We start from the raw sequence: 25445 nt of genomic DNA on the forward strand, positions 1-25445 counted from the left end.
AAGTGTGGAACTTTCACGTTGGAACAAGAGTGTTTTATAGACCCTCTTTGCCTTCCCCCCCCATATATTACATTTGGCGACTTTCTTAGCATGTATGGATGTGGATGTGGTTCTTGGTGGATTGATCTTGCTAAACATTCTCAAATCTAGGCTTTGGTTTGGGAAGCGGGCTTCTGTCACGCCTCGATCACAAGATACGTTCAAGATTGACAAATGACATAAAAACGTACTTGTCCCACTATCATGACTCGCTTTTGAGACATGAAATAAATAAATAAATAACCAACAGTTCAAAAGCGCAATAACTTTTCCTTTTATTTCATGGCTGCATTAACCCTTAGATTAGGCTACCGACGTGCTGTAAATGGGACCAAGCCATTCGTAGTCCAATAATGTTTCATGCCTATACATCTACTGTCAGTAGAGCATCATTACTTAATCAATATCAACTCCTATCATAAAATTAACAATATTTTAGAAACAAAAATCAATCCCAACTCAAAACTATAGCTTTACCAAAACAACAATTAAAGACCTATCCTCTACACAACCCGCCAACATAGCTCTATAACTTCACAACGCACCCAAATTTCCCAAAAAATCACATATATCCACCAATTTCAACTAATTATATCAACGAACATGCATAATTAAACCTTACAACTAACTTAATTTATCATAATTAATAGAAAATAACAAGATTAAATTCTAGATTTCCATTTTCAAAACTCACCAAATTTGAAATTGAATGGGGGGAAACAAATATGACGTCGGTGGTGGTGCAAGGACGTTGAACCCATCTTGAATGAAGCGAAAAAGCATGTCATTTCTATGGAACATACTGCACAGGGTTGGAATTGCAGTGAGGCTGGAGAAGACAAGCACAACACAACTACCAATGGGTTTGGAACGGGAAACAAGTTTTCGAACGGGAATGTTGTTGTCGATGGCAGGGTTGCTTGAGCATACACGGGAGTTGAATAGAGTTTTGGGATGACAAGACAAATTTAGGCAGGTTATTGTTGATGTCGGGGAGGGAAGCGTTTAAATCCCCAAAATTTTGAAATTTTGCCGGGTATCATTTTAATTTAGGGGGGTGTATTCAATTGGGATTTTGAGGGATTTTAATTCTTTTAATGAATCTAGGGGTATTCAATCAGGAATTGAAGTGATTCTCTGAAATTTAATGTGTATTCAATCAGGATTTTAAGATAGTATATGAAAATCCTTAGAAATCCGGGTGTATTCAATTAGAATTTTAATGAAGTTTATCACATTACAGGTGTATTCAATTAGAATTTGATTTTAAAGAATTTGAGAAAGTTGAGGAATTAGAGGGAATTGGAGAGATTTCGTAGTGTATTTTGAGCATCCACAAATCTCATCTCTCCCCAAGAGATTTCGAGGGAATTGAATCAAAATTTTACATGGAATCTCTACAAATCAATTAAACTTCATAAAAATCCATGGATTTATAAATTCATTAAAATCTCTCAAATTCTCAATTGAATACACCCTCCTTAGTGACAGGTCATTGATGACCTGGTTTCATAGTAAGCCATTTTGATAGATTGTTTTTCAGCCGTTCAGGTTTGATCCATCGGACCAGATTCCGTCTGCACCTAAAATTTGCAAAATGCGGTCCGCACCTTTAAAAACGCAAAAAAGTAATAGAAGCTGTTGAGCTGATAGGCCAATCCTCAAGATGACCTCAGCCCATCAATTACTAACCTAGCCCATAAGACAAACAGGTTCCTAACAAGGCTGAACCCGCATCGTGGAAACGGTCCAGGACAGGGCCTCGTTTCCATAGATTTTTTGACCCACACCGCCCCATTTTGTCTTACGAATTTTGGAAACCGTCCAGAACCGCATGAACCCGCCACAATCTGCGAATTCAGGCTCGTTCGTCCACCCTTACCCCCACTTGTATAAAACATAAACTTCATAAATCAAGTCGATAATCTTTGTTTTGATACTGTATGGTGTTTGAAGTCGAACAGATTTTGGCCTCGACAGTTGTTGAATCAAGCACAGGTATTGTCGTCGGACATCTGTCATCTCTGAGTTATTATCTCTTCTCGGTTTTCAGCACACGGTTATTGTCGCTCAACTAGATATCTGATTCAATCCACTTGCCCACACAACAAGTTCAATGGTCTTTCTTGTTTCCAAACTTGAGTAACCATCTTGCTTCACAAGTCAAAAGGAAAAGAATCTCGGCATGCCGGACTCCCAAGAAGGTGAAAAACATCTGCATAGGATTAAGTTACTTCAGTCCGGGAGGCGGGAGCGGATAAGACAAGCACACAATACCAGTAACATATCATCCGATCCGACGCAAGACAAAAATAGTTTAGATTGCCCACACCAAGTGAGTAGTATTCACTACTCGTCACAATAATATACGACTAACAATTCTGTCACAATAACATAATCTAGAACCTTATGATGACTTGGTGTAAAGGTGGACGCCAAAAGCCAAACCCAAGATTGCAATGGGAACCAGGAACTGGAGAAGTTTGACGATAAACTCTGAAGTCTTGTCCTGGTTGTAATGAGGCTGCTTCGGCGGAGTGTATGTGGTACTTTTGGGGATGGTAGAGGCATCAATCTCTCCCACGTAGAAGTCCTTCAACATATCTCTGGCATTATCACTGTGACCCACGTCCTCAAAATCATCAGTTGCATCCTTCCCTGGAAAAAATACATAGCACCATCAAGTTCACTTTGTATTCAAAGATAAGCATAAAGAGACAAGAAACAACATACACATATAATATGAGAATGCACGCTACAAGATTTTTCAATTGGAAAAATCACAAACATTGCAGACCTCTGCAGGTCGTTAATCATGTCGATGATACAGTGAAGTCAACATGATTAACAAAGTTGAGGGATGTATACAGTCATTCTCTACTAAAGTAGAAAAAACAAGGACTTCTTTGTCAACCGTTTGATAAAATATCGATGACTGCAAAGTGGATGAAATTCATCCCAATCATTCTCATCTAATCAAACCAGTGAATATTATATGCAAAAATATCAGATATATAGTTTATCAGAGCCCTTCTACTGAGGGATCCAGTAAGGCCGACCCTGCAGTGTGGTTCAACAATAAAAAGTCTATTTTTAAGTCTCCTTTCAACTATTTAATTATTTGACCATCACCCCAATTCAGCTTTAACTGAAGCACTATGTTGGTCTATTTATTTGATCACAATTAGATGTCTATGTGCGTCCAATGGAGATTCAAGGATGATAAATGAATAAAAGTTAACAAAAATAGATGGTTCAGAACCTTGAACCACATTGCAACATGGGCAACAGAAGGTGACACCTAAATAAGCTTACTAAAGGCTCAATTTGGTTGGACTCTGTGTGAACTATTAACTCAAATGTTAAATGTAGTTTGTATATTGCTCACTAATTCTTGATAAATTTAAAAATTAATTCTTAAAGAAATTTCATTTAACATTGTTGATGCACAAAACCAGAGGTCTTGGTACAACGTAAATCCGACCGTGAATCTGCAAATAATGTAAATAACACAAGATGTATCGTGGTTCATCCCAAGGTTTGGGCTACGTCCACACTGATTGTATTGTATTTCTCTGAGAAGTGAGGGAGAGAGCCTCTGTAATATGAGAGAGGGGATGTGAGAGGGGTGAGAAGGCTTAGGAATGGCCTCTCCCAATTGTGAGGGTGAGGGGTCCTTTTATAGAATAAGGACTCCTCACTTATTACATATTTGCCCCTCCCTTATCACATAATTACATTTAAGTCCTCTGAGTATTTATACGAGATCTAAATACGAGACCCTAAATATGGTATAAACAATAGTCCTCCAAGTCTTCAGTCAAGAGGGTCTTTTGGCTGGAGACTTAAAATTCAGTCCATGTGTGTGCCGAAGTAACTAGATGTTGTCTTGAACTGATGCTCGATGTGAGGCAGTGCTCAATCTGAAATGACGCTCAACTAGAAGTAGCACACGCTGCGAGGTTACTCGGCTTCGTAGCTCATGTTGCCTTGGTTGGCTCGGCTTGCGGCGTTTGAAGGTGTGGGAGTCCCTTTTATAGAATAAGGGCTCGCCTCTCAATACATGAATGATGGGCTAGAGTTGATGCTCTCTAATGGTGGTGAAGGAGTCCCTTTTATAGGATAAGGGTTTGCTCCTCAATACATAAGTGATGAGTGCTTTCTAATGAAAGTGAAGAAGTCCCTTTTATAAAATAAGGGCTCGTTCTTCAGTACATGAATGATGGGCTAGAGTCCCCCAAGTATTTTTCATGAGACCCAGTTAAGGCCCAATATATGGTACATAATGTAGTTCCTCAAGTCTTCGGTCAATAGAGTCTGTTGGTTGGAGACTTCAAATTGAATCCATGTATGGGCCGAAGTGGCGGTTGTTCGGAGGTGGTATTTGTATTCCCTGCACTAAAGCTTTGTAGGTGAAGCTTTGCAAGTGAAGCTTTTGAAGCTAGAGCTTTTGTAAATGAAGCTTTTGAAGCTAGAGCTCTTGTAAATGAAGCTTTTGAAGCTAGAGCTCTGTAAATGAAGCTTTTGAAGCTGATTGACATGAGTGATGCTCATGAATGTTTATGTTGATTGACATGAGTGATGCTCATAGATGTTGTCATGGGTGATGCTCATGAATGTTGACATGAGTGATGCTCATGAATGTTTATGTATGATTGATATGAGTGATGCTCATGAATGTTTATGTATGATTGACATGAGTAGTGCTCATGCTCATAAAGATGAGTTTCTTCTTCACCTGGTTGGTGGTATGAGTGGCAAGTTGCCAAATGATATTAGAGTACGGGTTGTACATTTCATCATCGGGTTGGTGGCATGAAAGGCTAGTTGTCAAATGATATTAGAGTACGGGTTGTACATTTCATCACTTGGTTGGTGGTAATAGCGGCGGGTTGCCGAATAATTGTGGAGTACTGGGCATACTTTTGATGACCTGGTTGGTGCTATTTCGGGCTTATAGGCCTTCGCCCTCCACAACATGCCAGCCCATGTGGGCTTTGTCGTTTTTTTTTTTTTTTTTTTTTTACCCTCTGATGGGATTTATACATATTACCGTCCGATGAGGTTTATACATATTACCCTCTGACGGGGTTTATACAGATGTTTCCGAAAAATAAGGAAAATAAATTACATCATTCTGGTGGGGTGTTTATTCCTTGCTTTTGCAGTGTTTTTCTACTGCACTCTCTCTATCTCTTCATCTGGCAGACAGAAGGAATCATAATAATACGAAAATCTTTTGCTTTTCTTCTTTTCTCTCCACTGCGTCTCTGTCTTTTGCTTTTGTGCCGCAGCTCACTTGACTATTTTTCTTTCTGCTTTCTTCTTTTACTTTTCTTTCTCTTTCCTTGCACTGCTTTGCTTTGCTTTTACTTTCTTTTTCCTTTGGGTTGTCTGCACCAAAACGGAGCCTTTGGACTGAGGGTAAATTTCACATTCACCGCAAGAGGAATTGACACAAGAACCGGGAAGAATTTCAGGCAATTCGAGCTCCTCCCCTGATTTCAAACCGAAGAGATTGGGCCAGCCCGGACCCCAACAAACAATCGAAAAATTCCTGGTGGTTAATCCCCAAACGAAAAACCGACCCAGAAGCAATTACTTCAAAAGACACCCCATTTGTGTGGTTAAATGGAAATTAATGGGTTAAGCTTTGTTGGGATTTTGATTCAGTGGTCTGAGGATATCAGAAAGGAGGGAGATCTGTGTAGGCAAACAAATCTCTGAAATTCGTCGCCCGTTCATTACGACATCTCCAATATCTCTCTGTTTTTTTTTTTTTTGTTGTTGGTCAGGATCAGAATTCAGTGGAGAAGTGGGGTGCTGCATTTTGGGGTTGCAGGCCAGGCAAAGTAAACCGGAGTGTGCTGCGTTTTGAGTCGATGCCGTAGCAGATTGGACTGGCTCTTCGCAGACCTCGCCAAATCTCAACCACCAGATTGCTGTCCGGACGATCGCACACTTTTCTCTTCTTCTGCTTGAGCTTATTGGTCGCGAAGTGCTGGAACATCATCTGGACCCGTGGAAAACTGCTGCATGGCCCCCTCTTGTGACCTGGCTCCATGTCGTTGGGTCCACCACTCGTGCAATCTTCCTTGCATGTGTGCTCCAGGCACTCAATTGCTTCGCTTAGTTGGAGATACAACCTCTACTCCTCCCTATGCTTCCTTGTCCTCTTCTTCGTGATTCGATCTCGTCGATGAATTGCAAGATCTCGAGTTCGAGCCAAGGGTCGTGATCTTGCAAGAACTTCCATCCTTCAGTTGTCCAACAACCTTGAAGTGATTAGCGGCCGACTTCAGGCACTTGAGGTAGAGATTTGCCGCGTCGCACATCTTCGCCAGTTGGAGTACGTCCACCACATTTTTGATGGTCAAACGTTGCCCAAGCTCCTTCGTGCACCGGTGCTTCAGCTGTGATGGAAATTCTACATAGAGGAGTCGGTGTTTCGATGGCTGATCAGGTGGTCAAAAACATGAAGACCAACACGAACGCCGCATTCAGATGGAAGAAGCTGTTCGAGGAGCCGGTATCAGATGGAAGCGGCTCGAAAAGAGAGCCAACGAGTTGTTATTTGCACAGAGGCAAAAGCTCCGTCTTGAAAAGGCGGGACATGGGCCTGCAAGGTTTTGTAGTAGAAGGCCTCTTCTAGCTCGGACATGTATGTAGTCCTGTTTAGGCGGATCAGGTGGTTAAGCATTTTGCTCCGCCGGCTTGCCTGAACTGGTTTCCGCTTCGGCTTTTGACCCACGGGCACTCTCATCTCTGCATCTGGTCGATGCTTTAAGCCGTTTCCCATCACAATCCCTCGCGCCAATATTGCCACTGCTTTTGGGAGACTCGGCGTCGGCGTTCCCATCATAATCTCCTTCTTGACCTTGATAAGGGTATCGAGCACCATGGGCCTACACAACAAGGATCATCATCTTCACTGTCACCTTGGGCTTTGGCAGCCATGGCTGATCTCCAACCCATCAGAGATATTCTCTACCCAAAGACCCGGATGTTGTAAGAAAGCTAGCTAAAGCTTCTCATTTGTATTTAGACTCAAAATGAGTTCTTTCTCTATAGATGGATGGATTGGCTTTTTCTCAGCTTGGTTGTGTTTCTTTGAGAGAGAGAGATGAGTGATTTGATATCTGGATCTTTTCTGTTTCTGGGTTTTTGCAGATTTTTGCAGATTCACGATGGAGGTGAAAAAATGAAAGAGAACCGACATAGTTTTTTGTGTCGATTCCCACAGACGGCGTCAAATGTTGATGCACAAAACCGGAGGTCTTGGTACAACGTAATTCCGACCGTGAAGCTACAAGTAAAATAAATAACACAAGATGTATCGTGGTTCACCCCAAGGTTTGGGCTACGTCCACACCGATTGTATTGTATTTCTCTGAGAAGTGAGGGAGAGAGCCTCTGTAATATGAGAGGGGATGTGAGAGGGGTGAGAAGGCTTAGGAATGGCCTCTCCCAATTGTGAGGGTGAGGGGTCTTTTTATAGAATAAGGACTCCTCACTTATTACATATTTGCCCCTTCCCTTATCACATAATTACATTTAAGTCCTCTGAGTATTTATACAAAGTCTAAATACGAGGCCCTAAATATGGTATAAACAAACATCATACCTGTTGCTGACACCAATACATCATCACCACCAGGATGGTCCTCCAAGAACTTGGTCACATCATAAACCTGATCCAAAAACAGATATTGGCAGTATTTAGGTGATATAATTGGGGAAAAAAGCAAGCAGGCTAACTGTCTTATGCTAGAAATAAGACAGCAATACCAAACACCTTGATAGTTAGATACTAGTTTGGTCATTCGGCATCCCGTGATAGTGTAAAACTATTAAGACTTCAAGCACACCTCTAGTTCCTAGAATGCACCTTTAAACAGAGGAAATTATCACAAGATATTTTCTTAGATATGGAAACAAGTAGAATTCTATGCTGTTATCAGCTCAATGAGTTAATTTTTGTGGAGGACAAAAAGAATAATTCTATATGACCACACAGCAGCTAATTATTTGGCTATGTTCATCCACCTTCATGCCTACATCTGTCCATAGAAACATTATTCTTCTGCCTATAACAACTATACGCAAAGTCAATTATTCCTTTGCATGTATCTATCTAAGCATCCTTAAACTGGATGTGTCTAAGGAATCCTTATAACAATTTAAACAAATTAACTTTTACAATACATCACTGTAAAGAAGCTAATTAAAATTTTATTTTTTTTCAAATTTGGGAGATTATATTTTGAGGTTATAGCATTTCCACTTTTTACTTGCAAGCTGTCACTTTTGTCGTGGATGTACCTCTAGACACCATATCACTTAAGTGTTATTAGCAAGTAAATCAGCACAACTTCCGCTTAGGCATGAAATGGTTGGATTTGGAGGACACTTCATCTAGAATGCTATATGATATACGAGTTCTGTACGGTAATTAGTAATTATACACCATTTCAGCTATGATGGTCATGACTTGTGGGACAATTCATCCATGTTTGACACCTAATTGGATGGTTTGAAAATCATGGTCATAGTGCTTTTCTGATTTAACCCTTTAGTCAGAAATGCAGGAAATGTCATAATTTAACAAAATCAGCTGATCTGATTAAAAAATAAATAAATAAACAAACAAACAAAATCAGCTGGTCTGAAAAATAATAATGTGCTTTTCTTAGTTTGTAATCTTTTTAGCAAGTCCTACACTAGAAGAGAATCGCATCACTAAGCATGCTCTACACATCAAATATAGTGTTTCAAAACATATACTCGTAGATTTGCAGAACAAGAGAAGGAGACATTTGTATCCAAATGCTAAAGCTTAGGAAGAAAATACCAAATAAATTACTAAAGTGACAGTAAAAATATAGATACTATTATTGGAGTAAACTACAACGAGATAAGAGGAACAAAATAGTCTAAATCAATGAGGAAGAGTTTGATTGGCACTCGGCCTTCTAAAATTCAAGGTAGGCATCAACCCCATGATGTCAATAAATTTTTCAAATCAAAGTACCAAAATTTTTCAAATCTACAAAGAGATAAGAGGAACAAAATAACTTTTATATTTTCTTAAAATCAGGTTGTCCGCATCCAGATTCCTATGGCATACAGCCGTAGTCGAATCAATAGAAACCAAATTGCAGATGCAACCATTTAGTAGTGTTAGGATCCTAGTTATTGGGTTTATATCTTTATGGTATTTTGTCTTATCCTAGTAGTAGTTGGTTTCATCCAACGGTAGTGAGGGTGGAGATGTGTTCCAATCAGGGCACCCCTCCTCTAGGGTTGTATATAAGCCTCCCTTCACCATTTGGGAAAGGCATGAATGAAAAGAACTGTTATTTTATTTCTTACTTTCCTTGCATTTCCCTTTTCTTTCCATTCCTACGGAATGGATCCTACCATCTGGTATCCATAGCCCAGGTGTGCTTCCATGGGCAAGCGCACGGCATCGGTGCCCGTGACCGACGTTTCAAAGGCGGCACTCGACTGGCAGTTTCCGCAGCAGCAAATCATCACTCAAATCCAAAACTTGCGTGCCAAGGTCACACTGATGAACCTACCGCACAATGCTCTACAGCACCACCTCGCAGATCTGGCCATCCACACTGCTCACCAGGAGCAACTCCAACAAACTTGTCTTGAGGAGCTCCGTTCTCTAAAAACCCAACCCACCACCCTCCCTCAGCCCACATGGAGTACTTCTCCGCCACAGCCCATCGCTACCTTCCACCCGTCGACGACCCCTTTCGCTGCTGGTCCTTCGTCCCCCTCTCCTAACACGCCGCCATTCCACTCCTCTTCCCATCTCGTTGGTGATTTCCCCACCTCCAAATATTTACCCCAGTCATCCAGCAGCTCTGTTTTCCATCCGTTTGACTCCAACCCACATTTCTCCCACCACTACCCGCCTCCTCCACCAACCCACGGCCCCCATTTCACCCATGCCTACTCGACCCCTCCCAATTCGCCCATGACCATTCCAGCTCCAGACTTACAGGGGCCGACGATGTCTACACCTGCCGTCCTAGAGTTCACAACAACATCGCTCGAGCCAGTTCTTCATCGTGCGAATCTGGGCAAGCAGGTTCAGTGTGTTACGGAATTCGTGTCTTCTCTGCGTGTTTGCCAAGACAAGTTGCAAACTCAGCCTACGTAAGGAGAAGATGGGATAGAGTCTCAATTGGAGGGTTTGGATTCAATGCTTGGATTGAACCCTTCCCGTGCATTTGAATCGACGCCGTCAAACCCTTACCCGAGGCCGCTCTTATACTCGCCGCCACTGACCTCCATTCCGCATTTGGAGTCAGTTACGAAGGCTCCTTGCTCCTTCTCTGCCGTTTTGATTTCCTCAATTTCGCCAAAAATTGGGTCTTCGCCCACAGTGTCTATGGGCACTCGTCAAACTGCACCACCAAATGTCATTGTGTCAATGTTTGGCTTTCCTTCATCGCCCTTTGCCTATACTATTCTGCCTTCTCATGGGTCGTTGTTGGTCCCGAATTCCACCAACTCCACCGATGCACTACCACATCTGAGTGGTTGCAACAACTTAGACAAAGGTGTACAAAGTATGGGTTTCTCGCTCACACACTCAGACGTCAATTTGCAACTAATGCGCCTTCGTCAGCTCTCTTTCCTTGACACTACGGAAACTGGACCTGCGATATTTAATTCTTTGAATGATTGGAGGGAAATTGGAGGGTTTTATTTTGTTGGCTCCTATGTGAAGTTTTCTTTTAACGATTCCAGTTGGTGGTTTTGTAAGTACCTTGTGGGCACATTCGAGAAAGGTATTTTGAATGCAGCTGAACTGTTTGATGAAATGTTGATGAAATGTCTATGAGATGAGTGATGGCAATATGGGTACTCTATTTGATTTCCTATATCACTCGGAAAGCGATTTGGATGCTTCGCTATAGACCTATATGCTGATTTCTCTCTGCTGTTCCCTAGGAACCTTGACTTTCGGCCTGTATGGGATCCAGGCAATGCTGTAATTAACACTATAGAGTTGATGTGCTGTTTTATGTGCCACGAGAACCATTTCGATGTGCACCCTCAGTTTTTTGTTTTGCAGCTAGACCTCATAAATCCTTCAATGCATTCTACCTGTCTACTTCTTGCCACAGGAATAGGAATTATTCAACATAAATCTAGGCTTTTGCACTTGATGGTCCAATCTCAGTACATGAGGTCCTGTTCTTGTTCCAATCTTTCAACGGATTATGTTGTTTCTATGACCGAAATGCACGGTTTCTTTCATGATTGGGAGTTGTGCATTTATGAGCATGAACCATATCATATTTCTATTGTTGGAGTTTGCCCGTTTGCAACCACCCATGTTATTCCTCCACTTCAGAGACTTGTTGGTCTTGTTCTTATTACTGATCCCATGGTTATACTGAATGCTTTTGGCAAGCATTTTAATGGTCCAAAGTCCGTAGTTGAGTGCACTGCTACATATCTGGTTGATGTTATAGCTTCTCTATTTGTGTCTAATAATACTCTTTCTCAGTTAGTTGAGAGACACTACAAAACCCTTGACCGTTTAAACGTAAATGGGTTATTGCCTTTACATGATTTGATTGAGTTGGCTTCTACTGACTTTGGCCTCAATGCTAGTGAGATGATTTTTTTTGTATACTTGGAGGGCTTACTTGGTCATGCTCAGGAGAGCATTGGTTTGCCAGTGTGGAGCAACGATGGACCACATGGTCTTGCAGGAAATATTCAGATTTTGGGCATTGCAAGTATGATAGAAGAACCTGAAATGATTTTTATGGAGCCAATCACGCAAGGCCAAACTAGCAAGAATTTTAGTGATCCTTAGTTTCAGGAAGGGGGCAGCTTTTCTGTCAAGTGTACCTCAAAATTCGTATCCTACCTGCTTGTGCCTTCTAAACCTCCTCATGATTTCTTTGCGAGTTACTGCAAGACCACCCAACCCAACTTGATGTGGTATGCTATCGTTCTGATCTCCGAGTTCTATGATAACAACGATCAATGTTATGATTCAAATTTGCAAAAAGAGACCAAGGTAATATCACAAGCACTGATGCATGGAATTATGGCCTCTCTCACTATACCGCTGTATGGATTAATTGTGGGATCATATCGGCATAATGTTGATCTGCAATACCTGATTGGTTGCATCACTCTTCTCGAGACTTGGTGGCAATGGCAGTCCTTGAATTCTAAACTAATTCGACATACTTCTGAATTTCCAACAGCAAAATATTTGGGAAGAATTGAGGTATTCAATGGCTTTGTGACAAGTTATTTTCCACACTTCCAACCTATTCACTGAGCATGTGAACGGGATGACTGATGTGATTCTGCATTATTGGAATGACTACACGCATGCAGTGCTCGTGTGTGTGGCCTTAGCGCTCTTTTCAATGTATAAGCTAGAAAATATTTTTGTTAGCACGATTCTTTCGTTTGCTACTACTGAAATCACTTGCATGAGCTATTGGTTCAATCCAAAAGTTTCGTTCGCTGATAATCAGATTTGGAACCGTAACGTGTTCGTCTCATTAATTGTGTGGATGGGTGTTTTACTGGGAAACATTGTTCCGATAGAGCTGTTAGTTCCTCACCTCTTATATATCAGATTACTGGGTTATCCAAGGTTTGTGGAAGCTGACCAATTAAGGAGTGCACTCAGAGACCAAATACTTTTCCAAGACGACATTTCCTATATGACTTTGGGGATATCAATCACTTTTCTTGATGTCTCAAATTTCATAGTTTTGAAGATTCCAATGGAACTAGCAGTTGTATCCAACGAGTCACACTCAGTTTCTTGCCCAACATTCTTTGGTTTTGGACCTCTGAATTCTCTCCTGTTTACTTTGTTAAATGAATCTTGGCAGTTGGAGCACAATAGGACAGTTGAGACGTGCGGCACAAATCCACTAGCACTTTTCACTGATTCTATATCAACACCTTCATGGATTATGGCTGCAACAAGGCACTTTCTGATAGGGCATCATAGTGTCATTTTTCTGTATTCCACCAATGGCCTGCCATCTTCTCCAATCCTTCCAGGTCTTCTGGTTCCTTGGGTTTATTGTTTGGCAAAAATTGGCTATATTACATGCTTGCTAGACTTGTGGTCTATTTGGCGATTCACACCACTGGTTTTGGAAGCATTTATCATGCTAATTTTTTTGGAACCCCAAGGCTTGGGAGAACAAGCAGCGCAAGTCTCTACATACCAACTTGACGGCATGAGGACATGCCTTATTTTAAGGGGAAGGGAATGTTAGGATCCTAGTTATTGGGTTTATATCTTTATGGTATTTTGTCTTATCCTAGTAGTAGTTGGTTTCATCCAACGGTAAGGCTAGCCGACATTCACCTCTCCCAGACCCTGCGTAAAGCGGGAGCCTTGTGCACTGGGTACGACCTAGTAGTAGTTGGTTTCATCCAACGGTAGTGAGGGTGGAGATGTGTTCCAATCAGGGCACCCCTCCTCTAGGGTTGTATATAAGCCTCCTTTCACCATTTGGGAAAGGCATGAATGAAAAAAACTGTTATTTTATTTCTTAATTTCCTTGCATTACCCTTTTCTTCTCCATTCCTACGGAATGGATCCTACCAAGTAGTCTGCTTTAAAGAAACACATCCATGCGAATTTATATCTAAAGATGATAGTGGAATATCAACAAAGCCATAAACATAAACATAAGCTCAACCAATTAGCACCAAAGATTGACATGATCTCGATCAAAGTTTCATGGTAAGAAATTAACCGAAACGATGTCGAGATTTACTTTACGGGCATGAATTTTGACATGCATAACAACAGATTGTTCTTGAACAAAGTAAAAAACAACAGATTCTTCAGGTGAATTCCCAAAAAGAAAAAAATACAAAAAAACCAAGATCCACGATTCTAACAAGGAACACAATTGTCAATTTTCATCATATGTATGGTTGAATTCGCATGCAAGGATTCAAATTCCCAATCCTTACTGAATCACAGCCTTCAAAAATAAAGACATAGAATATAATCCAAGAAGCAAGCAAGATGATTGATTTTATAAAATATGTTGAAGAGTGGGAAGGGGAGAACCTTGCCATTGATGATAAGCCAGCAGTCCTTGGGGGTGTTGTGCTCGGAGACTTGAGCCAAAGTGAAAACCTTTCCGCCACTACCCATTTGCCTTTCTTGGTATCTCCGTTGCGTACTGATGGAAGGAGACGATGCAGGGGGAAACTTGATGTCAGTGTAGTGTAAATAATGTGTGTGTGTGTGTGTGAGAGAGACAGAGACAGAGACAGAGACAGAGACAGAGAGCCGGATGGGTTGTTAGGTTATTGAATAGATTTTTGGTAGGTACGCGGACGAGGATTGGAGGGCATTCGTTGGGTTGGTAGTAAACTGGTGATTTTGGTGGAAAGTTTGGTCATTTTTGTTGTTAGTTTCACGTTTTTCTAATCATGTAGTGCGTTTGTTTTGGGGCCGAATTCTAATTTTATGGAGCTTTTTTAGGGACCGACACGGTTTTAGTTTGATTCAGTTGCCTTATTGAATCAAATCATATCAAAGGCAAATTAATGGAAATAGTTTTTACACTTTGAATTTTAACTAAAAACCATGTAATGACTTTATTTAATGGTTATGACAAAATCTAAAATGGCCTAGCTAAAATAATTTATTGGGCTTCCAATTTTACCCCTAACGTTAAGTTTTCTCACCCGTTTATTTGGTACATTTCATTCGTATGAAGAGAGAAAAATTCCATAAACTACGATTATTTCTGTAATTTTCTCATTTCCCCAACCACCATCCGATCTTATACTCTGTCAAACTCCAAAAATGGCGATGAAATCCTATGGATGTGATAAACAGGTGCAAATCTCGATTCAGAAAGAAGCGGAGATGTCATAAGACTTGCCGAATCTACCTTCCGTCGAAGAAATTGGATAAGCAAATTTTGAATGGTGTGCATTGGGATTTGACTTCTTTATCAAGACGATTGAACAACCAAACAATGAACCTCTTGGCCTAGGTTCTTTCATACCCTTACCTTCAAGGGTGGTTAGGTTTGATTCGTGCATTTTGGATTTTTCAAGTTTTATGGATACAGATACAGGGAACGTAAATGCAATGAACTAAAGAACGACAAGAAATTAAACACAAGAAGTTAATTTGCATAATAAAGAAAGTTGGAGTTCCACATAAAACCAATTGGCAAAATGGGAAATAACTCAACTTACATATAAACCCATGTAAGTTCCCTCCTCCAATCAATGGGATATTCATTCTTAATACATCCCCTCACATGTGACGAATTTTCAAGCTTAACGCGTGAACAACAAAATTTGGGTGAAAAAGAATGGCGTTGTTTTTTATTTTATGAAGAATTCGACAGTTGAGTTGGATGCTTTCTATCCAAGATGGACGAATCCAAAGAATCCGAAGTGATGGTGTCCACCTTGCAATCAAAGGTGGAGTTTGAGAATTCTTGTCAAGTTGCTTTGATCCAAATAACACCTTCAATGGAAAAATAGTTATTTTTTTATAGTGGGTGAGAAAATAGCGTGGAGTAGGATTCTCTTCCCGCTTTTTTTCCCTCCCCTTTTCTTCCCTCCATTCCTATTTGAACGATCACGGTTAAGCCACGTCAACATCTTATATTAATTTTTTATAGAAAAAGAAAGACAAAATAGAGAATGTGAGAGGAGGGGATGTAAAGAGGAGATGAGAGAATCATAGTCTATTTGTTGCAGTCATTTATAATAGAAATGTGATTGTGGAAATTCTAGTATATCTAGGGATATCTTTGAATATTCCCTTTAGTAGTTAATATCTTATTAGAGTTGTAATCCTAAAAGAACGGTGAGGATTTAACATATCCTACTACTATAAATAAAGGCACAATTGGATGATACCATACACACCTCACAATTAAATCTCTCTTTTTTTTTTGCTTATTGTCACCGGCCTTCGTCTCTCTATTCCTTTAGAATAGTTCAATCCAATAGGTCTAGAACACGTTATCAGCACGCTCTTACTAGAAGTTAAGGAACAGAATGATCGTAGGAGGAGGCTCTCTTCTACAAAATTCAAAGGCTTTTATTTGTTTTCTGCCAATCAGGTACGCTTAAAATAAAGTAAGATATTTGAAACGACATGACGTATGAAAACATTCCCCATGATGCATGAATCCCTTATATTTATATTTTTCCTTCCGATATATATATATATATATATATATATATATATATACACGTTTCATGCATTACGTAATTATATTGTTATGTGGAATTTGTGAGTCAAAGCATATAAATAAATTGGAAGCAATTTAGGATTTTTCAAACCCTAAAGATGTCAAAAAACAAAAAAACAAAAAACAAATATGGGATTATGCGGCACGACAGCCACACCATCGTGGCACCGCCGCCGAACCACTGCTCTGGCTTGTAGCCTAGCCGCGTGGAGAAAATCATGGAACTATGTCGTTTTGACACCTTAGACCACACAACAGCAGCCCTTTGGGCTTTGCTGCCCATGCATAAAGGCGCAGGCCTTCGGCCTGGTAGGCTTATATGGGCCTGAAGTCCCCAAGCGTAAACCGAGAAGCGTGCAACCTTCTTGGACTTGTCCGCATGTTCCTGGCCCATCTCTTGCAGCTTTTGCTGTTGGGTTTTCCTTAACCCTTGATAGGCCTACTCGTAGCAACCCATTACTTACTGGGCTTCGGCCTAGCTTTCGGCCCATTCGACCGTAGCTTTCGCTGCTGAGCTTGACTCGCCCAGACATAAAAACCCAAAACCCAACTTCGGTTGGGCTTCCCTCCACCAACCCGCAAGCCGGCCTTCAGCTGGGCTTGACCCGTGGCCCAAAACCAGCAGCTTTTGCTACTGGGCTCACCCAGACCACTAGGCCCGAGGCCTGCAACCCTTTCCGAGGCCCAATAAACTTGCAGCCGAAACTGCAGAGCCTATTCCTGCATTATTTTTCGACCCAATGCCAATTTTGGCATCCAGGGGTTATAAATCATGCCCAAATATTTTTTGGGGTGCTTTGGTTTATGCTAATTAATTCTAATTTAATTATCACTTGGTTTATCACCAACCGAAGCTAATATGACCCGTTTGTCATTATTTTGCTTCCTTGATCGACCTCGTTTGGTCCCGATCTAGTGAATTAATTAAAAGTGACATGCAGTCCATTAATTTGATAATTAATCCAAAATTATTGACCTGAAATCACTTTTTGACATTAACAATTCAATAATTTATTTTTATACTTTGAACCGTTGACATCCTTTCGTAGTCCTGAAGCTTTCACACTTGAGTTCTCAAAGCAACTCAAATCCACTACACTTAAATCAGCATATTGCATTCTATGTTCTTGTAGGAACCTCTTCTTTATGAACTAACCGTTCATAAAACTAAATTGGACCTGTAGTTTCATATTTAGTGCCTTTGAAACCCGAAGTTTTCATTCAAAACTTACCACATGAAACTTGTAGCTTTCATGCTTAAATTAAACTAATACATGTATATAGAACTCAAATGTTCTATGATGTATATCAATGGATTACCATATGACAAACCACATTTTGTTGTACCCTCCATTTTAGGGACATGTCGAACTTGAACAAGCCTAATTTCAACTCTCTGGAAGTATCTAGAAGAAACTAAAGTGGGTTCAAGACGTGAAGCTCTATCTTACTGCAAAGGGTATTAGAGCCACCATTAAGGCACCTATCGACGACAAACCCGTTGATGAAGCTCAGAAAACTACTGTAATGATCTTCATTCGAAGACACATCCATGATGCACCATAAATACATTTACTTGCTTGAAGCAAGACACGACTGGCAGCATCTACGCTTCCAAGACTTTAAGTTTGTGAATGAATACAACTCTGAAGTTTATAAAATCCAATCACTACTTAAGTTCTGTAAAGTGGACTTAACCGAATCAGATCTCCTGGAGAATACCTATTCGACCTTCCATGCCACCAATATTGTCCTGTAACAACAATATAGGGCACAAAAGTTCACCAAATTTTTGGATTTGATCTCTGTTTTACTTCTCGTTGAAAAGCAAAACCAGCTTTTGATGAAAAATCATCAAGCTCAACCCACTGGCTCGAACGCTGCTCTTGAAGGTCATGTGACCAATTCTAGCAGCCATAAACGACGAAAAAGGCATCGTGGCTGTGGTAATGAGTGGTAAGCCTAACTACAGGCCCAAGGTCAACAAAGCCAAGGCCCACCTAAGGGAGGAAATTTAACCCAGAAGAGCCAACCCTTTGCCCCTAAGGCCCCAAACTTCAAGAACAAGGGAAAGCTACTGCTCAATTGGCTTCCACTAAAATGGACATGTGTTACTGCTGTGGATCAAAGGATCATTGTTCACATGCATGCAGAGCTACCCCTGAGGCCATTGCCAAGTATTATTCCCATCGTGAATCTAACTTTGCCAATGTGGAACATCTCAAATATGCTACTACATCCATGGAGATATCAGATTTTAAGGAGACATCAGCTCCTATGGATGAATAAGTTTTTATTCTTCTAGACATGTTTTTAGGGTGTTTTTACCCCTAGTGGCCGAACACCCTCCTCCCCCCCATTTTTAGGTTTATGGTTTAATTTGTGGACAATTTTTCTAAGTATTTGGAATAATTTGTTTGGTTTTGGTTTGGTTTGAATTATGGATAATTATTTTTATGGATATTATTTCTCGAATTGATTAATTTAATGAATGGAATTATATTTATGCATGTGACCAATTCAATCAATTTATTTCTAGGTATGTCTAGTGGGGAAGTTAGTTGTCTAGCTGATAGTGCTACCACGCACACCATATTGCGTAAGCGACACTATTTTACTATCTTAACCATTAAAGAGGCCTTTAATTCTTTATGTTCCAGAAGAACGTTGCTGAGTTTTAGAGATATTCAAGATAATCAATATCATATTGAAACCACTGAAGATAATGGATCTGAATTTCTTTGTATCACTTCTTACGAGTATGGCCAGAAGTGTATTCACGAGAAGTTGGAATGTCTCCTGAGTGGGTTGTACATAACAACCATTCGCGGCATAGAAGCCCCACCATGTGGCCAGCCCTATGCTTGAGTTCCAGAGCACTTTGCTGCTTTAGCATGACCTTATGAGACATCTCGGAAGTAACATGATGCGCTGTATCCTCAAATCATCACATGGGCATCATTTGCCTCCCTACGTTGGATTCTCACTATGCAAAGCGTGTTCTTTGGGGAAGTTGAATACTCAACCCTCAATTACAAAGATTATTCACAACCCTCCTAAGTTTCTTCAGAAGATCCAAAGGGATATTTGTGGACCTATCCAACCAACATGTGGGCAATTTAGATACTTTATGGTGTTGGTTGATGCATTAACACGATGGTCACATGTTTGCTTATTGTCCATACGTAACATTACATTTGCGAAACTCCTAGTACAAATTATTAAGCTTAGGGCTCACCACCCTGATTATCTGATCAAGTCGATTCGACTGGATAACACTGGAGAGTTTACGTCACATACTTTTGACGATTATTGCATGTCAGTAAGGATTGAAGTCGAACATCTTGTACCCCATGTTCACACCCAAAACGGCCTGGTAAAAGCTTTCATAAAGTGCATTCAATTGATAGCTTGAACTTTGGTTATGAGAACCAAATTGTCAGTATCTGCCTAGGGCTATGCAATATTGCATGCATCTATGTTGGTCCGCTTGAGGCCCATCGCTACCCAACCTTATTCACCATTACAGTTGGTTATTTGATATAAGCTTGACGTCTTACATTTACGTATGTTTGGGTGCGTAGTTTATGTGCCAATAACGCTGCCACTACGTACCAAAATGGGTCCTCAAAGAAAAATAGGAATCTATGTTGGTTATGATTTACCATCAATTATTCGCTATTTAGAGCCCCTGACATGAGATCTTTTTACCACTTGTTTTGCGGATTGTCACTTTGATGAGATAGTCTTCCCGTCATTAGGGGGAGATAAGCATGTGAAAATTCTTGGAGAACGCCGCGAATTATCGTGGCATGCTCCCACTATGTCTCATCTAGATCCCTGCACTGCCCAGTCTTAAACTGAGGTGCGATGAATTATAGATCTTCAGAGCATTGCTCAAAGCATAACAGATGCTTTTATTGATCTAGCTAAGGTGACAAGATCACATATACCTGCTGCAAACGCACCTGCAAGGATAGACGTACCCCGTGTAAATAGTAACATCGCCTGGGAAGGCCAAACCATCCCTTAAGTTGGGGAGGCCGCACCTTCCACGCGGCCCAGTACATTGGTGGCTAGCTAACCAAGTTGTTTTGCATAAAATTCGTAAGAGTTTATCACCCATTACTTCTAGTGTTGTTCCTTGCTGTTTGTAAGTATTTTTAAGCTGTTTTAGTGTGTTTTGACATAAAAATCCGAAAATCTCATAAAAATTTGAAAAACCCAAAAAGTTGTTTTTGTGTGTTTATTTGTGTCTTAGGGTACCTTCCAACACAATGATGAGGATTTGGTTTTTAATTACATAACTGTTAAAGAGAGTTATAAACATGGATGAAAATTTGATTTACTCTTTGGTGTATGCTTGGTTGTGGTTATAATTTATGAAGTCACATGCAATCATAAAGGAAAAATCAGTTTTTGTAACATGCTTGAAGGAAGGAACTCAAATGAACGCTACAACCTTGTGGACTTGAGCCTAAACGTTTATTTGGAGAGTTAATAATATGTGCATCATTGTTTTCTAAAGTCGTTGCATGATCTCATTATTCTTTGCTTGGTTGCTACTTAGAAGGCGTTTCATCATTTAGTTCCAAATGCTAGAACTCATGCCTATTTCATTCAAAGCATGCTATTGATTTACATAACACATATTCAAGATGAAGTTGTGTAGTGACCACCAAAGCCAAATTACCGTGCCCTTATTTCATTATGTGTTTAAGTTTAACCCCGTTGAGCCTTTTTAAGCCTATGTTCTTTGTTAATCCACACTATCCTTACCTAGCCTAGTTTTAGGACCATCCATACCCTTGTTCTTGAAGCATAGTAAAGCATGACTTAAAATGAACTTTTTTTTTATCAATGTATTGCAGAAAGCAAGTGTGGGGGAAATGATTTTTGTGTGTGTGTGTGTGCCAAAGTCCTTAATAAGGCATGGGTAAAAAGAAAAAAAAATGGTGGTGCACGGCAATGATGGAAAGGTGAATAGTGGAGTGACACCCCTTTGTGGCTGAGCTCTTTGTCCTTTTTACATTAATTCTTCTTTCTCTTTAACACATTCCTAGCCTATTTAGTCTTCAATTTTGTCCATCCACCTTGCTCCATGCATGTGCTATTCATTCCAAGCCCAAAACTGCTCCAAAATGCATCTTATTGCTTCATAAGGCCTATAGACCTACAAACACACGAAAATAGCTTGAAATACATAATTAACTAAGAAATAACAACATAAATGCATGAGAACAAGCTAACTCAGTTGTATAAATATGCTCCTATCACTAGCCAATCATTTGCTCCGACCTTGAAGCATGGCAGACCCTTTGGTTCAAAGGATTCACAACCCCGAAAGAGGAAAACAACATAAACTAGTGACCCTAGTTTGAATTCGACCATCGCTCACTCATCTGTTCCAACACATAAGGTTATTGTAGATTATGGCGATTTTTAGATGAGACAACCCGACCTCCTGAGAATCGTGAGATTTCTGTCCACTACGTAGTATTTGATGACGTTTGGATTTGGATTGAGATGATCGTCGACTATGCATTTGCATACACAGTAGCTACTGACATCATACTTAGCGATGACATCGAACCATGTTCTGTTGATGAATGCTGACATAAAACGGATTGGTCAAACTGGAAACAAGCAATCCAGTCAAACTCGATTCGTTTGCGAAACGTAAGGTGTTTAGACCTATAGCTCATACTCCACCACATGTGAAGCCTATGGGCTACAAGTGGGTTCTTGTGAGGAAACATAATGAGAAGAATGAAATAGTATAATACAAAGCACGCCTTGTAGCTCAAGGCTTCTCTCAGTGCCCTGGGATTGATTACGAGGAGACGTATTCCCCCGTAATGGATGTCATAACGTTCCGCTACCTTATCAGTTTGGTAGTTTTTGAAAAACTGAATATGCAGCTTATAGACGTGGTAATCGCGTATCTCTATGGGGATCTAGATGCAAAAATATGCATTAAAGTTCCAGAAGGATTTCCATTGACTGGTTCAAATAGTTCTAGACCACAAAACACTCTATCTATTAGATTGAGGAGATCACTCTACGGATTGAAACAATTCGGGCAGATGTGGTATAATCGTCTGAGTGAATATTTGACAAGTCAAGGTTATGTGAACAACAAATTATGCCTATGCGTGTTCACAAAGAAGTCACATTATGGATCTGCGATCGTTGTAGTTTATGTCGACGACATGAAACTCATCAGAACTCCCGCAAAGCTTGAGGAAATTTTTGTTCACTTAGAAATCGGAATTTAAGATAAAAGATCTTGGGAAAACTCGATATTGTCTCGGCCTAGAGATCGAGCATTGTTCGGATGGAATCTTAGTACATCAATCGAACTATACGCAATAGGTGTTATGACGTTTTAATGAGGATAAAGAGAAGCCTTCGAGTACTCCTATGGTCGTTTAGACTCTAGATGCTAAACAAGATCCCTTCCGTTCAAAGGAGGATGAGGAAGAGATTTTGGAGCCTAAAGTTCCATACCTAAGTGTAATTGGGGCTTTATTGTACTTAGACCCAACATCTCCTTCGTTGTTAATCTTTTAGCTAGATACAGCAATGCGCCCACATGTAGACACTAGAATGGTGTTAGAGACATTTTTCGGTACCTTAAGGGTACGATGGATTTGGGCTTGTTCTACCCCCTCCCAAAATCCTCGAAAGGAGTCGCCGCCCCCCTCGGTTCTCCAGTTGATTCCCGCCTTGTTGGTTACACAGATGCTGGATATCTATCTGACCCACATAGGGCACATTCTCAAATAGGCTATGTCTTTACCATTGGAGACAACGCTATATCTTGGAGGTGTACCAAGCAAACGCTAGTTGCAACTTCTTCGAACCATGATGAGATCCTTGCCCTACATGAAGCATCGTGTGAGTGCTTTTGGTTGAGAGCAGTCATGGAACATATTTGAAGCACTAGTGGTCATACTTTCATCGTTAATCTTCCTATGACGATCTTTGAAGACAATGCAACATGTATTAAGCAGTTAAAGAAGGGATACATCAAGGGAGACAACACCAAGCACATAGCGCCAAAGTTCTTTTATTCTCATTAGCAACAACAACATCAGAACATTGAAGTCAAGCAAATCTATTCCTAGGACAACCTGGCTGATCTCTTTACCAAGTCTACTTTTCAGAAGCTTGTCCAAGGAATCGATATGTGTAAATTATCTGAGTTGAATTGCTTATGGTTCTTTTATTTGGAAGTTATGTCTAACTTGGGAGTAGTATCTTGAAGCATACTCACTTAATCTTAATGTACTCTTTTTCATATGATTAGGAGCATTTTTCCCACTAGGTTTTTGCTACCTAATGAGGATTTGATGAGGCACCCATCCTGGGATGATCATTGTAACGCCCTGCCTTGAAATATTTATTTCAAAAAATAATATCGATGATAGACCCAAACTAAACTCTTGTTTAGTTAACTACCATTAATCACGATTCTCTACCTCAATTTCTTTTTCCTCACAATATTTATGATCAACATTGATTTACCAAAACATAAGGTTAAATCTCAAATTATTCACCAAATTCCCTTTCTTAGTTCAATTTCTCAACAAAAGATTTGTCTTGATTATTTAACGTTGCATCTAACCCATGTTAGACTGCCTACATACCTTGAACGGGATTAAGCCTTTCGTAGTTCACCATTCAATCTTAATCCATTTCCGATTATATTTCCAATAAATAAAATATCCAACATTAGTTCTAATGATTGAAACACATCCAATGGGTACCAAATTCATATTTAGAATATCCAAATTTGTACAAAATGACAGCATCGGCCCACTGGCCACGCGTCGCAGTGGGTGGCGATTTCCGGCGAATGGAAACCTAATTTTCTAACAAACTCCAAAAAGTACCAAATTTTACAGGCAAGTAGAGTTCAATGAGAGGAACAACTTTTATACTTGGGCCAAAGACCAATTCGGCTGGAAAACACCTCAAATCGACCTCGAACCGCTGGAAACCCTTGATTTGGGTGTTCTTGATTCGACTCCAAAACAGCTCCACCGCCCCCAAACTTGGTTGGGCTTTGTTCTTGGGCTCAAGAGGATGCTATAGGTTGTGGTGATTGAAGGAATTTGTTTTAGAAATAGGAGGATCGACGGCAAGAACCCCCCGCACCCACCGTGCGGTTTCTCCCAAATTCAAGGCCAATTTTCTTATACTTTTGGGTGAAATTGGTAGAGGGAACGACTGGGTTCGAGGTAAAGATCATTTTGGCACCTGTCTCGTTGTCAATGGTGGTCGAAATTGGGAGATATGGTCAGGTCGGGTTGGTGGGTCAAGGAGGGATTCGGTTCCCTCTTTCTCTTCTCCCTCATTTCCCCTATTTTCCTCTCTTCCTGATTGGCCCGTCCCCTCCCTCCTTTCTCTCCTTTCTCTTCTCTCTTTCTCATCCTAGCCGTCCATCTCTCACTCTTCTTTTCTTTTCCTTTCATCCCAACCACACACATGGCATATCACATCGCTCCAGAAAATCAGGAGTCTTCTAAAGAAGGTTAAAATTACCAAAATATCCTTGACTTTAAATGTTAATAACTTCTTCAATTTAACTTCGTTTCATGAACGGTTGTGATATCGAGCTCTATTCAAAAATATAAATTGTGACCTCGAAGGGTCTATGGATTTTTTATAATTAACTTCTAAACTTCAAACTTCGTAACTAGTTTAATTTAAAACTCAATTCAATAAATTAATATAAATTCTTGAAAAATAATATAAAATCTCAATAATACCAATACGGAAATTATAATAATTTCCGGTAACAAAATTTTAAAATTCCTCAATTAAATTTTCATAACTATAAATTGATTTTTTTCTGTTTTTTTTCTTCAACATATTCATAATTATGAGTATTCTATTTCATATATTTAAATTTTCAGGGTATTACATTCACCCCCCATTAAAATAAATCGCGTCCTCGAGATTTCAACCATCGAGTTACGAAAATGAATTAGAACTATTTCCACCATTCCTTTAATGGTGAATAAAATCATAATCTCAGTCTACGATTTTATTCAAGCTCTAAAAATAAGGAAACCAATGAATAAAAATCGTGATTCTTAACCATAGTTTCAGATTCCCTGCTAGATTCATTAGCAA

At 40.1% G+C, this 25445-nt stretch overlaps 1 protein-coding gene across 2 annotated transcripts; it reads right to left on the reverse strand.

Annotated features, from left to right (window-relative positions):
• Positions 1 to 1628: 1628 nt before the first annotated feature.
• On the reverse strand, positions 1629 to 14511 carry LOC103439701 (cytochrome b5-like). 2 transcript variants are annotated; one of them, XM_008378298.4, is made up of 4 exons: positions 14141 to 14511; positions 7664 to 7730; positions 2446 to 2697; positions 1629 to 2254 (listed from the first exon to the last, which is right to left on the reverse strand). In XM_008378298.4, the coding sequence occupies exons 1-3, from the start codon at positions 14225 to 14227 to the stop codon at positions 2447 to 2449; spliced, it is 405 nt and encodes a 134-aa protein (XP_008376520.1). In that variant the 5' UTR covers positions 14228 to 14511; the 3' UTR covers positions 1629 to 2254; position 2446. The 2 variants fall into 2 exon arrangements, with proteins under 2 accessions (XP_008376520.1, XP_008376513.1); XM_008378291.4 differs by lacking the exon at positions 1629 to 2254 and having other exon boundaries at positions 2298 to 2697.
• Between the last annotated feature and the right edge of the window lie 10934 nt (positions 14512 to 25445).

The sequence above is a fragment of the Malus domestica genome, chromosome 13, assembly GCF_042453785.1.
Source record: "Malus domestica chromosome 13, GDT2T_hap1".
NCBI classification, from domain to species: domain Eukaryota; kingdom Viridiplantae; phylum Streptophyta; class Magnoliopsida; order Rosales; family Rosaceae; genus Malus; species Malus domestica.